Source organism: Trichosurus vulpecula, chromosome 5 (genome assembly GCF_011100635.1).
Source record: "Trichosurus vulpecula isolate mTriVul1 chromosome 5, mTriVul1.pri, whole genome shotgun sequence".
NCBI classification, from domain to species: Eukaryota; Metazoa; Chordata; class Mammalia; order Diprotodontia; family Phalangeridae; genus Trichosurus; species Trichosurus vulpecula.
Window position 1 is genome coordinate 200,427,947 of NC_050577.1, and position 15,102 is coordinate 200,443,048.

At 36.6% G+C, this 15,102-nt stretch overlaps 1 protein-coding gene across 2 annotated transcripts in view; it reads left to right on the forward strand.

The window, feature by feature from the left end:
• PARP11 (poly(ADP-ribose) polymerase family member 11) overlaps window positions 1-14,813 on the forward strand; it is a 32,810-nt gene extending 17,997 nt beyond the window's left edge. For both annotated transcript variants that reach the window (XM_036762072.1, XM_036762071.1), the window contains exons 5-8: window positions 3,505-3,577; window positions 3,669-3,799; window positions 7,568-7,719; window positions 11,993-14,813. In XM_036762072.1, coding sequence (XP_036617967.1) covers window positions 3,505-3,577; window positions 3,669-3,799; window positions 7,568-7,719; window positions 11,993-12,309 — 673 coding nt within the window. In that variant the 3' untranslated portion in view covers window positions 12,310-14,813. The remainder of the gene's footprint in view (window positions 1-3,504; window positions 3,578-3,668; window positions 3,800-7,567; window positions 7,720-11,992) is intronic.
• The last annotated feature ends 289 nt before the right edge of the window (window positions 14,814-15,102 follow it).

Consider the following 15,102-nt stretch of genomic DNA (forward strand, 5'->3'; position numbering starts at 1 on the left):
CACACTTATATAATGCTTTGTAGTTCCAAAATGCCTTTCCTTATTTTATTTGCTCCTAACAACCATAGCCCTGTGTTAGGTAAAGCAAATGTTATTCTCATGATTTCAAAGATGAGGAAAAACAATAGGACTTTTCAAGGTCACATAGATTCCAAAGCCTTCCTACTTCTCAGCCATATAATAGATCATCTGAACCCTTACATGAATTGGCTGTGTTACTTCTAACTACTTAAGGACACAAATAAAAAGACTGAAGGATTTCCAGGCAATATGACAATTTAGTCAACAAATTTTCATTGCAGAAACACAGCTTCCTGTTTTCAGGTGTTGTATTTCAGAAACATTTTCCTTTTTGCCTAATTATTCTGAGAGACTTTTTCTGAACCCCAAAGGAGGATAATAAATCCTAGAGAAGGAAGATAAATATTTTTGGTTATTTACATTAAATAGTGTTGAAAAGAAAATCTTATATTTTTCTCTTGTTCTAAAATGACGCAGCAGGCAAGTATTGAAATCCCTCTTCTTTCCCAGGGCATTTAAAACAAAGCTGAATGTCATGTTAGAAAATCATCTGTAGAAAAATAGCCATATGCTATTTCTTCTCTCTCTTTTTTTAAATTGATAAACATTTATATCCTCTCCCTCATACCTCTCCACCAGAGAAAATTTTAAAAAGGAAAAAGAAAAAGAAAACCCTTGTAATAAATATGCATAGTCAAACAAAACAATTTCTCACATTAGCCGTGTTCAAAAATATGTCATGTTCTGCATATTTAGTCCAACCCTCCTCTGTCAGGAGGCTGGTATTGTTTCATCAATAGTTCTCTGGAATTCTGGTTGGTCTTTTTGTTGATCAGAGTTTCTTCAATCTTTCAAAGTTGTTCCTTTTTACAATGCTGTTATTAAAGGATAAATTGTTCTCCTGGTTCTACTTACTTCACCCATTATCAGTTCTTACAAGGCTTCCCAGGCTTTCCTAAAGCCACTGCATTCATCGTTTCTTACAGCACAATAGTATTCCATTATATTTATATGTAATAATTGGCTCAGCCATTTCCCACTTGATGGACACCCCTTTAGTTTATGGTTCTTTGCTACCACAAAAAGAGCTGCTGTAAGTATTTTTGTACATATTGGACCTTAGTCATTGTGATATAGATGTATCTTATGGTATGTGCAGGTTAGTAACTTTTGGGGTGTAGTTCCAAATTGTTTCCTAGAATGGTTGGACTGTTTTACTACTTCCCCAATAGTGAATTCATGTGTCTGCTCTCCTGTAGCCACTCCAACATTTGTCGTTTAGATTTTTGTCAACTTTGCCAATATGATGAGTGTGAGGGAGGATTATAGAGTTGCTATAAATTTAATATCTCTAATTATTTGTAATTTTGAACATTTTTTCATATGGCTATTGGTAACTGAGATTTCCTTCCCTTGAAAACAGTAATAGCCTTTATAAATTTGAATCAATTTCTTTTATATCTTGGAAACGACACTATTGTCAGAAACTTGCTACAAAGATTTTTTTCTCTAGCCAACTACTTTCCTTTTAACCTTAGTTGAATTGGTTTTGTTTGTGCAAAATCTTTTTAATTGTACTTAGTCAAAATTATCCAATTTATCTCCTGGGATCCTTTCTGTCCCTTATTTGATCTTTGGATCCAAAAGGTAAATGCTTTCTTACTTTCCTAATTTGCTTAGGATGAGATGCTTTATAACTAAGTCATATATAGATTTAGAGCTTGTTTTGGTATATGTCCAAATGCTATTTCTAAGGAGAAATTTTAGAAGGATTGGAAGTTTTTTCTATGTAACTTTCTATGATTTTTGTTTATATTTTACTCTAATTGCTTATTAAATGTTATTCAGGATCCTCCCAATACATTACAATATAGTGGTTATTATAGAGATTGTATAGAATATAGAATGTTAATATTTTTTCTTCAAAGAGCTTATAATCTGGAAGTAAAATGTGAACTAAGAATAGAAAATCAATAAAACATGTATGTAAAGAGCACATTTTGGGTATGGAAAGCTTGTAAATGGAGTAAGGTACTTTTTAAATGTTTCATTAAGGACAATTTGAGAAAAATACAAAGGTAGGATTGGAATTGAGTGGGATAGGTTGAATAGTAACAGAAAGGGGATGTATGATAAATTTAGAATGCTATAGAGGAGGGATTCTTAACCTGGGGCTGTGACCTTGCTTTTAAAAAATATACATATGTGTGTGTCTATCTTATCCATCTATCTGTATCTATGTATGTATATGTATATGTATGTATGTATTTCAACATTATTGGTTTCCTTTGCAATCCTATGTATTTTATTTTATACATTTAAAAACATTATTCTCAGAAAGGGGGCCATAGTGCTTCACCACTTCATAGTCTTCTTTGGCCATGGCCAAAGGGATCCATGATACAAAAATGATTAAGAATCTCTGCTATAGAGCATGAAAGCCTAAAATTAGAAGCTGATCATTCTTAGAATTAAATAGAAGGCTTGGCAGGTTTTTCATTTTTTTCATCTTTCAACAAATATTTGAATGGTATATTATATTATTATATGGAAGTCACTCTTGCCAGTTGCTGTAGGGGAATACAATGCTAAATAAGAGACAATCACTGTCTCTTATTATCTAGTAGACCTTATTATCTAGGCAGAAAAGATAAGAAATGTACATAATATATTGGATTTTTTAAATTGTTATTGCCAAAAGTGATATAAAAAGTGCTTTGGAGGTTCAGAAAAGGAAGAGACTATTTCCAGTTGAGTTGATCAGCAAAGCATTCATGGAAGAGGTAGAATATAAGTTGGGCCTTGAAGGATGAATAGGATTTTAGTAGGTGAAGATGGGTAAGGAGAAGAAGCCATTCCAGGTGGAGAAGTGAATAGTGTAGAAGTCAAAAACACAAGGTGGATTTGGAGAGTGGCCAACAATCTGGTTTGGATAGAGTAAGAGAAATGTGTAATGGAGCAATCAGTAGCAGCAGATAAGGCTGGGATAATAGGGTAAGGTTGGGTTATGACAAGCTTGAATGCTAGCCAAAGCCTTCAGATTTTATTAACCAGACAATGGGGAACCCTGGAGGCTTTTTAAACAGAGAAGACTCTTAGTTAAATTTGTCTTTCTCGTTCCTTGTAATCTCATTTCCATGGCAGAAAAACCTGGGAATTTGCTAACAACTGGGCAATTATAACCAAATATATTGGTTTAAAACAGATTGTAAACTCCTTGAAGGCAGAGATTATTTTGCTTTATTCTCTGTTTTCCTAATGCCAACCATGATGTTCTGCACGTAGTGTGTTTAATAAATATTTGTTGAATTGAATTGTAACTTGCAAGTTGGATTTGGAAACTTTTCACTAAATTTCTACTCTGAGGCTTCACATTTCTCCAAAACATGAGAATTTAGTGTCAGAAGAAAGTTGGCAGATAGTTACAATCAGTTTCTAATGTGTGGTGTTTTGTTTTGTTTTGTTCTGTCATTGTGTTTGAAGTTATATCTGTGAAAATGAGGCTATTCCTGTGCCATCCCATTGGGAGAATGTGAATACTGAAGAACCATATCAGGTAAGAGCAGAATTTCAGTGCTTAATATGCACAATAGAACCTGTAAACAAATAAATATACATAACTGAAATTACGAAAACCTCTTTTCCAGCTTATTCCTTTGCACAAGCAAACGAATGAATACAATGAAGTTGCTAATCTCTTTGGGAAAACAGTGGATAGCAACCGAATTAAAAGGATTCAGAGGATCCAGAACCTGGACTTGTGGGAGTTTTTTTGCAGGTGAGGTGATTTCTTAGCTAAATCTTCTGAGCGTAACAACAGACTAGACTACATGTTTTAAGGATATGCAAACACAAGTGCTTTTAAATGCATTTCATTTTTTAAAAAAGCCAAAAAAAGAAAGAAAGAAAGAAAGAAAGAAAGAAAGAAAGAAAGAAAGAAAGAAAGAAAGAAAGAAAGAAAGGAAGAAAGAAAGAAATTCTATTATGTGACTGTGTAGACTTGCCATCCTCTTCTTGTTTTGTCCTCATTGCTTGGTACTCAGATTTGTATTTACCTAACAGTGGATAAAAATATATATATTTTTAATTAGGTGAAATGCAGCAAACTGCTTGCAGCATCATGCATCAATATTGCATGATGTGATAGTTAAAACTCTAATAAGCACTTCCGACTTTGCAGATGGAGTTAAATGCGATTAAAAACAAATCTATCCTGTCCAACATTTGGTATTGAAAAAGGAATTTGAGGACCATTGCAGCTTTGTTGACATGATTTTGGCTCTGATTTTTTTTTAATCAATACATTTTGTTTCCATGCAGAAGACAGACTAATCAAGCAAACTCATGTACTTTCTGTAGTGTGCAGTCTTCCAATACAGTTAAGCAAAGGAACATAAAAGAATGATTGCAACTCTAAGTTGGTACATGCAGCCTTACTCTTTTATAGTTTACTCTTTTAAAAGCAGAGAAAGGTGGTACTAATATTAGTTGGTACTAATGTTATCTGCTATATTTACCCTGAATTTTATTTAGCAAATTCATTTAATAATAGTAATCAGTAATCATGTATTGTTTATTTGGTTTTATTTTTTTCATTTTGCATCACTTCATACAAGTCTTCCCATATTTCTTTGAATTTATAGTCATTCCTTATGGCACAGTACTATTCATGCCACAGTTTGTTCAACTATTCCCTAATCATTGGATGAGTAATTTGTTTCCAGTTTGGGGCTACTAAAAATTCTCATGCTATGAATATCGTTATACAGGTGATATTTTCTTGCTATCAGTAACCTTGGGCAATAAACCTAGTGATAGAATCAACATAATTTTTCTTGTATAATTCCAAATGGTTGAAAACAGTCAACTGAATGTTTGACTCAGTTTTCTGTGTAAAACTTTAAAAATCGGAGGGCAGAATTTTTTTTATTGAAAATTTTTGTTTTCTTTTGGAGAACACTCTGAATAATTTCGTATTAGTTATTTAACTAAGATTTGTATTTTGGGAAAGTAAATGGACTGATTCCTCATTACCGAAGGGCAGAAGTGTTTTGAGACTTAGAGACTGGAAGATATTAGATATCAATTAACTACTTTTAGTGTGTTGGAAGTGGCTATGTAGTTTTCTTAATGTTCTTCAGGTAAGAATAAAAGCTAAATATTGAAAATTACTCCAAGTAATTAGTGATTAATATTCATCTTGGAAAGAACATAGGACTGGAAATTTAATGACAGTAACCTAATCAATGAATTTCTAGCCCTCAGTTTCTTCATTTGTAAATGAGGAGTCTGAACTAAATGATATAATAATATTTGAGAATCGGAAGGAATCTCGGCAGCCATCTTGTCCAACTCATGTACATAAGAAGTACAGATTGTGGTCTACTTGATAAGTGGTCATCCAACCTCTAAAATTGGGGTGGAGCTAGGAGACTTGAAGACCTCCCGGGAAAGAGAACTTACTACTTTTCAAAACAGTCCATCCACTTCGGAACAGCTCTAATTGTTAGGAAGCTTTATCTAACCTAAATTTGTGTCTCTGCAGCTTCCACTCACTGCTTTTGGTTCTACCTTCTGGAACCAAACAGAACAAGTCTTATTTCCTCTTCACCTGAAAACTTTCAAATACATGAACAAGGCCATCATATCCTGTGCAGCTAGACATTCAAATATTCTGGTTTATTTTATTATTTCTGTACTAATGTTGTCTAAAATGCCAAAAAAAATGGGATTTTGGGGTTGTTAATGACAAAACTTTCTTAGTACTAGTATTTTTACAGTGGAATTTGACTTGTAAGAACTTGGGTATGGGTTTGGTTATGTTTGGTAAGTGCACAAGCACATTTCCAAATGTCTAAGGTGACCTGAATTGATGTACACCATAGGCCTTTATTGTCACAACAGTTTATGTGAAATAAGTAATTTTTCAGTTTGCTTTCATATGTGTTTTTCTTTTTTCTGTGACAATAACTGACCATACCAGGAACCTTCAGTTTTGGAGATTCATCCAACTTTTGATTACATGATTCTTTTACCTGTATGACAGATTTCAAAGCCTCTTCCCCTTTCTACTTTGTGTCCTCTGTGGATAAGTCAGACTTGTGTGAGATGAGCCCATGCATCCTTAATTCAGATATAACAAATATTTACTAAATGCCTACTCTGACCTGAGCCATTTTATATTTTTGTTTGTTTTATGTTCACCAGGGCTAAAAACAAAAACAAACAAAAAAACTTAATCATCATCTTGTAGCCAACCATATATGATAAAAAAAAAACTTCTCCATACTTAGGCAGATTCTCAGATAACAAATGTGTTTTCATCTCAGAGCCCTCAATCACAATCTTTTCAATTTGGTAGAACCTACCATAGTTTATATTTCACTGGCATGTGATCTCATATGCTCAGGGTCACTTTTATACAAATAGACATCAGAAGGAGATTTTTGGGGATGATTCAGCAATTCAGCGCACATTTACTATATATCTGCTATTTACTAAGTATCTGCCACGTCCAAGGCATCATGTTACGTACTGGAGTTACAAATATGAAAAGTAACAGCGCCCTCAAGGGGCTTACCTACTAAGTGCCTCATCCTACTGTCAACACATATACCCAGGTCTTTTCCCATTGTTAAAAAAAAATGCAGACCCCCCCCCCCCCCAACCTTCTCTTGACCTTGTCATCCCATCAAGCTACCATCTCATATCTCTCTTCATAGACAAACAACTAGAAAAAAGCTGTATAATTCCTCACTTCCTACTTACTTTTCAACCCCTTGTATTCTGGATGTGAAATTCACCACTAGAATGACTTTACTCTCTCTGAGGTTCCCAGTTAGCAGGAAGAAGTCAAATGAAGAGGTCAAATAAAAAGAAAATGGCCAAGACTGAGACTTTTTGAATCCTCCTAGCCCCACCCCAATTTTAGCTCCACAATCACAGATAGTCAAGAGACTTCTAGGCCACACTTAGTTAGTGGACTAGAACCAGTTACAAAAATTCTATGTGTGCTCCAAAGTCTCTTCAAGCCACTTCCATTATGAGGCATCCCAGATCTCCTGTGAGTACCTCTTCCACATTGGAAATTTCATCATTGACATTCAGTGCATGTGTCCCCATGACACTAGGATCATAGATGTAGAGCTAGAAGGGAATCTTCAAGTTATCTAGGTACCTCTCCTTGTTTGATAGTTGAGGAAACTGAAGTCCAGAGAATTAAGTAACTTGCCCAGGGTAGTAATGGATGTAGACAAACAGTTGCCTTTGCTATGATTAAGCAGAAACCAGTTTTTTGTAAGAAATAGTCAATCTTAGGAGCATGAGGAGTATATAATTTTTATGTGATTTCTTATGTGTTTAAGAAGAGCATATCCATTTACTTAGATGCTATCAGTTCATTTATGAGTTGTATTAAAAACAGGGTCTTCAGTTTCATTTCTTTCACACTTTTCTGTTGAATTTTGCTCGTTAAGAAAAATTACTAAAATATCATTTATATCATGCTTCTATTTGGTGGGCTCTTTTTTTTGTTTCATACTTTTAGGAAAAAGGCTCAGCTCAAGAAGAAGAGGGGTGTGCCTAAGATTAACGAACAAATGCTGTTCCATGGCACCAGCAGTGAATTTGTGGAAGCAATCTGCATCCATAACTTTGATTGGAGGATAAATGGTATCCATGCCGCTGTTTTTGGCAAAGGTGATTATCTAATTATCAAAATTTCAGTTACATTTTGAATCCCACAAGGGAGACAGTCTTTTTATATTTTACATTGTAAACAAGTGTTTTGTTTTAAGATCAAACAAAATAATGTACATAAGTACTTCATATATCTTAAAATGCTATATAAATATCATCTACTGCTATTTTTATTCAAGATTTTGGTTATCATTGAGCTCAAAGTAACTGTCTTGAGCTTCTGGTTCTGCCCAGAAGCCTGTGGTATATCCTGAAAAACATTACTGAGGTATACAGAGATTACTTGCTCCATATATGAATTAGAAATAAAACTTGTACTCCTTTACCTGGTTCAGAAGCAATTCTGATCCCAGTCATTTTGTTGAAAATAGTCATCAAAAAGTATTTATTAGGGTCAGCTAGGTGGCGCAGTGAGTAGAGCGCCAGCCCTGGAGTCAGGAGGACCTGAGTTCAAATCTGGCCTCTGACACTTGACATGCGTACTAGCTGTATGACCTTGGGCAAGTCACTTTAACTCCAATTGCCCTGCCAAAAAAAATAAAAAACAAAAAGGAAAAAAAGGTATTTATTGGTGAAGTATTACATAATCTTGTGTCATATTCAGCACAGCGCAGACAGCACTGTCTCTTACTAAAACAGGCAAAGTTTCATATAAAATACATACCAAAACTACACAATTAGAGAGGCAAACAAAGCATTTGCATTGTGTGTAGGCATGAACATAAATGTTATAGGAAGAGAGTATGGAAAGAAACAAGTGATTTGCATGGTGGTGAAGAACAAGGATGGATGTTAGAAAAGAATCATTCCCTCTCTTTCACTTGGTTCTGAAAGTCTGGCTTCTCCCAGACATGCGAGGAAGTCAACAAGAGATGGGGAGAGAAAACTACGGATTTGATGGTAGCATTTCTGGTCTTTTATTTCTTCATTCTGACTGTGTAGTATGTGTCAAAGATTGTGAGTTTTAGTGGTCTGCATACTCAGTATGAGTCAACAGCATGATATGGCAGACAAAAGTATCCCCAAAACCTCATGCTATTGTAGAACATTAAGAGAGCTATTCTATCCAGACCAAAGGGGGCTGTCTTCCACTGTCTTCTTCCTTGTTCAGACCACATTTGGAGCATTTTTGTCAGTTCTGGGCATCAAATTTTTGGATATGTTGGTGTGTTCCCAGATGAGTATGACCAGAGGGAAAAGAGGATTAGAGAACTGGTCGCTTGAGGCTTAGTTGAAAGACTTGAGAATATTTAGTTTGAATAAGATTTAAGGAGGGAAGGAAGAAAGGAGAATGTTGCTGTCCTCAAGTTTTTGAAGGGTTATCATGGAGAAGAGAGAGCAGAGAGGACAGAGCCAGGATCAGTGGATGAATGTTGAGGGAGGAACACTGACCACGTTACTCTCCTCCAGAATGTTTCTAAGACCAAATGTCATCTGACTTGTCTTTAAAGTCTTGCACAGTCAGGCACCAGTCTACCTTTTCAGGCTTATTTAAGACTTTCCTTCTCCTTGGCTCTAGCCCAAGTGGCCTATTTGCTATTCCAGGACTTGTATTCCATCCATTGCTTCTATGCTTTTGCAAAGGTTGTTTTCAATGACTGGATTTCACTCCTTCCTTCTCTCTGAATTTAAGAATCCCTAACTTTCTTTATGGGGCAGTGGATAGAGTTCCAGCCCTGGAGTCAGGAGGACGTGAGTTCAAATTTGTCCTCAAACATTTACTAGCTGTGTGATCCTGGGCAAGTCAATTAATCCTGTTTGCCTCAGTTTCCTCATCTGTAAAATGATCTGGAGAAGGAAATGGCAAACCACTTCAGTATCTCTGTCAAGAAAATGCCAAATGTTGTCACAAAGAATCGGACATGACTAAACAACAGCAGCAGCAAGCTTTCTTTATGGATCCGCTCAAGTGCCATCTCCTACGAGAAGCCTTTTTTTTAAGCCCCTTACTTTATAGTGCTTTCTCTCTTCTCAAATTATCTTTTTCTTGTGTCTCTTGATGTGTTACTCCAGTGAAATGTAAGGTTCTTGGGGGCAAAAGACTTTTCCGTTTTTTTTTATCTCCAATGTCTAGGACTGTATTTCGTATGTCATAGCTTATTGATTTAAATTGAATGTAAGGAAAAACGTCCTAAAAATTAAGTATGTCCAGTGGCATTGGGAGGTAAATTCTTCCTCTTTCAATGCTGGATGGATGGCCACTTGTCGATGTCATTGTAGATGAGGATGGTCTGTATGAACTTGGACAAGTCACTACAAACACCTCTTGTATTCTCAAGTTTCCTTGTTTGTAAAATGAAAAGATTGAATTAGATATTCTCAAAAGCTCCTTTTTAGCTCTTAATTTTTTTGTTTCTATGATGTTTTGTTCATGTATGGTGTAAGCTGCATGGCCTCTTAGGTCATTTCCATCTCTGAGATTATGTGAGGATAATTAGTTGCAAAGCATTCCAGTTACAATCAGGAAGACTTTTAGAGTGCCTAGATGTGTGAAGCCTGGGCAAGGAGGGAGATAAACAATTCAGAGAGTTCATTCCATTCACTTAGCAATAAGAGTCAAAAGATAATACCAATGCTGTAGGGCTTCAAAAATCCCCAAGTATTTGGAAAGTAGCCATCATCTTAACAATATTGTTTTCATACCTACTTCAATAGATGTCCTAATGTTGTAGTCTTTATATTTTAGCATCAAACCAGGGAAATTTTTTCTCTTCTTGAATCTGAGAGGCATAGCAGATGGAGCACTGCATTTAGAGTCACTAGATGAGAGTTTGAATTCCATCTTAGACAATTAATAGTGTGATTATGATTAAGTTATTTAACTTCTCAGAAGCTCAGTTTCATCATTAAAATGAGGATACTAATTTTTGCACTGTCTCCTTCCTAGAATTATTGTGAGGAAAACACTGCAAAACCTTAAAGTGAGAGATAAAAAAAGGAAAGAAGGAAGAAAGAAAGAAAAGAAGGAAGGAAGGAAGGAAGGAAGGAAGAAAGAGCATGTCCTAAGTGTTAACTATGTACCAAGAACTGTCAGGCATAAGCAAACTAGTCCCTACCCTTAAGGAGCTTACATTCTAATGTGGGAAGACAGCCCATTAAGAGGAGCTGGAAAGATAGGAAAGGGAGGCGAGGCTAGCATGGAGATGTCAGGAAAGAGCTGGGCCCAGCAAGATAAGAGCCGTGGGTGAAGACCAAGATTCCATAGGGGAGAAGGTAGAGATGATGGACCAGCCATCGAGTGGATAAGGCAGGGAAGTGCCATAATTGCCCTTTAAGTGTGAGTTACTGTTTCTTCAGCATTGGCTTTTGGAATTATTTTAGCAGGTATAGTAGATAGAGCGCTAGTTCTGGAGTCAGGAAGCCCTGAGCTCAAACAGGTAACTCATTTGACCCATAGCATGTAATTTTACCTCTGTTTGCCTCCATTTTCTCATATGTGGAATGAGTATAATAATGGCCTCTACACCCAGAGTTGTTGTGAGGATAAAAGGGGATAGTACCCTTAAAGCGCTTTGCAAACCTTGGTGGGCTGTGTAAATACTAAGCTTGGGTTGTTTTTTTTTTTTTTTGGCCAAGTGCAAAATCTTGTTATTGATAGACATACTGTTGAGTTCATAGGATCTTAGACTGAGCGCTAAAAGGAACCATCTGCCCTGGGAATTAAAGGACTTAACTGAGGTTCCACAGTTAGCACATGGCCTATCCAGTGTTAAGATCCCAGTCCTCTGGTTCCAAACCCTGGCTCTTTATCCCAGACCACCTGTCTCCGTAGCACAGCAATACAGGGCCTCATGCTGCAGGTTCCTTAGCAGGTGGTGGAAGGTCCAGCCTGGGGAGAGCAGGAGGAGCAGGACACTTCAGATCAGTAGGAGACGTGGCTTTGGATTTTGCCTCTAATGCCTCTAACTTCACAGAATCAGGACTCCAAGAACATGACTTCACTCCCTGCCCCCCAAGCATAGTTGCCTCATTTGTGAAGCGGTAATTATAAGAATGGCACAACCTACCTGATGTGGCTGCTGTGGGGATCCATGAGGTAATGCTGGTGCAGAACTTTGCAAGCCCGAGAGTACTTGGATAAGTATGAGTTAGTATTTTCATCCCTGGTACGTGACTACACGTCCCTTTTGGAAAGATCTGCAAATAATGAGACTCAACATCCAACCTCAGTCTGTTTTACTGTAGATTTTATTCCCTTGAAAATCAGAATGTTTTTCCTTATGTTCAGTCAGTCTCTGGAATAATGATGACTTTTTTGTCCTTTTCCCTCAAGGGACCTACTTTGCCAGAGATGCCGCATACTCCAGTCGCTTCTGCAAAGATGACATGAAGCATGGCTCTACTTTCCAGATTCATGGTGTCAACTTGCAGCAACGCCACTTGTTCAGAACCTACAAGTCCATGTTTCTCGCGCGAGTCCTAATTGGAGATTACATAAATGGTGACTCCAAATACATGCGTCCTCCTTCCAAAGATGGGAGCTTTGTGAATTTATATGACAGCTGCGTAGATAATACCTGGAATCCAAAGATCTTTGTCGTTTTTGATGCCAATCAGATCTATCCTGAGTATTTAATAGAGTTCCACTGAGCTGTCTAAGTGGTAATGATGGATGGTTTTTGCCTCTTTGTGAAAGGAATTGATATATCTGTTACACAGTCCCTAAATGTTTAGTAATCTGACCAGCTTTTGAAACAGATGTGGAGTGGCTTCTACCTTAAAGACGCACTGGGCCTTATGTATTTCTTTCAAAGGACTAGTTAGGAAAAAATGATGCTGTTGCCTTTTAAGAAATAAAGTAGCAAAGAAGCTTATTGAGAGCTGAAATAACAGCCTCACCTAACATAAGCTTTCAAAAGTTTTGAGAGTTTACTTGTCTGTTAACAGAATGTGGATTTCAATTTAAAGGCTAAAGAGTTCCTACCTTACGTCTTTGGAAGAAATACAGATCTTGGCATAAATGTACTGTGCTGTAATTTCCAAACTTTTGTAAGAATTTACCCTTTTTGATGTAATGTTGTGCTGCTTTGTGTGCTTTCTGAAGAGTGAAATTTCAAACTCTGTAGATTAAACAGATGAGAAATAGCCACAGTGCTATCACAGGAACCAATAGGACAAAGTCAAGGTACAGTGCACTACTGTTTCAGATTTCCTTGGGAAAGCATGCTGCAAGGCCCAGACTTGCTTACATCATTCAATGTTCTCTCCTCCAGCTGAGTTGACAAAGGCTGTAGGGCACTGAGCCTACAGTCCATTCACAGCTCCTCTGGAGCTGTCTGCACCAAATCCTGCTGCACAAGGTGTATATCCTGTTCTGAAAAGTGTGACTTTTTAATTTATTGCTCTGAACCCCCTTTTCCCTATTTGTTTCTTGGAGTGTCTTTTGTGAGCTTCTGAGATTTGTATCTCTTTCCTGCTATTTCCCTGTGATTTACGTAACTTAGTTACATTTCGATTCTGTGTGTCTCTATGTTGTATTAATACAAAGTTTGTAGCACTTTGGAAGGTTTGCTATGTACTTGTAAGTAGCAGTGGACAATCTTTTGAAAACTTAGGTACAATTCACAAATCCACTTTATGGAGGCCTTTTCTACATTCCATCTATTTTGATATTTCATTATAAGGAAGAGCTGGTGCCAAACTTTTCCTTGAAAACTTTTCTCAGCTTATATGAACGCTTTGAGGGGTTGTTGTTTCTACATTAGCATCATTAGACATTTTCAGCCTGAGGTTAAAACTAAATTCCCAGCAAGATCTGGTCGAATATCCTATGGACTGTCATAGTGTGGGCTGGTAAGGTAGTTAGAAAAGAAATGTGCGAAGAACAAGATTAGTGTTGGCTGATTTTCAGGAGTCATATTTTTCCTAAGTTTTTCTAATATCTGACTGCATGTGTAAGCATCACCTAAAGGAAATACTATATGGTACTTACTTTGAAACACTTGCTCAATGCAGCAAAGCCTTCTTGCCTCAGACTTCTAGACCAAGGAGCCTGTATGGATGAAGTGAGCTAAGAATTGTAGAAGTACTTGTGATAGAGGGAAACACTGAGGGAACAATCTATAAATGAATCCAGAGATCATTGGGCAAGTCATTCTGGGTTGACCAAGTGGTGGCTAGTTGAGGGAAGGGAGAAACAATATTACTGACATTAGGAATTCAGGGTAAGATAGTTTTGCAAAATGAGCAATTATTTTTACCTTCAAAATTTTTCTCATTTTCCTCTCTCCGACAATGTATATCTTTCAACCTCAGGATGAATGCTTTTCCCATTGCTTCCATGACCATCGTAATGGAGTAAATAAGGTGGAAGGTTGAGGTCTCCTGTTCCAAAATTGTGTTTAAATCCAGGTTATCTGTGAGCCCAAAGTGGGGTCCCAACAAAGCAGTGTATAGGAACTCTGAGCTTAACCAGCTGGCTTACATATAGTAACCTTCTTAAAAGAAGGTAAGAAAAGATATATTGTATCTTGCCTAAATTTGTGGAGAATGCACTGCTATTATTTTTTTCATTGATACATTCTGTTTTGACATGACAGATATTTCCCGATAAATACCCAGCCTTCACTACAAACAATGTACATTCCTCAAAGCATGCTATCCAGAACAGGATAAGCATAATTGCAAGATTATGTCTTAGCACATGATAATTTTCGTGTTTATAGTTGTGAACAGACCCAGTTAAGCCTGAGTACAGAATCAGAGACTTTTTACAAATGTTAGTTCTAGGTTTGTTTTTGTTTTTCAAAAACTTGAATTGGGAATTATTATCCACAATTGATTAGTAATATGATGCCTGGACTCATCCATTTACTGTCCTTTTAGTGAAAAAAAAAGATTGTCCTAAGTTAAACAGAATATTTTAAATGTACTTAGTTGAATGGTGTGAATCCTTGTTTTTTGTAATTTCTCCTTGGAATGTGATGAAATAGAAAGCAAAAGAGTTTGTAGGAAAACATCGTTTGATGAAGCTTTGTGATGAAATGAGCAGATTGTCAAAAAAAATGAGCACATTTCATGTTCAGAATGTAGATGTTGCTAGTAAGGAATTTGGAGACATTTTTGATAGACTAAATAAAGTGGTTTTACACACATTTATTGAAGCACTCTGTAGTTATTCTTGAGTTATGTTCGTGTGTTGAATTTGTGCCTATGAATGTATTGTCCCTTTCCTCACCATGCAATATGTAATCTTATCCATTTAGTTCAAACTTAATATGCTTCAAAGGAATTTTTAGCTTTTAGCTCTCACATTCACCCTTAAAGGTGAGGGAGGTGCCTTAGTTTTACTTTGACCCCTTCTGAACAACAGCTAATCTCAAACAACTTGTGCAGAGAACCTTTCTCTTTATTGAAAATCTCCAAAGAGATCCAGGCCTGTTA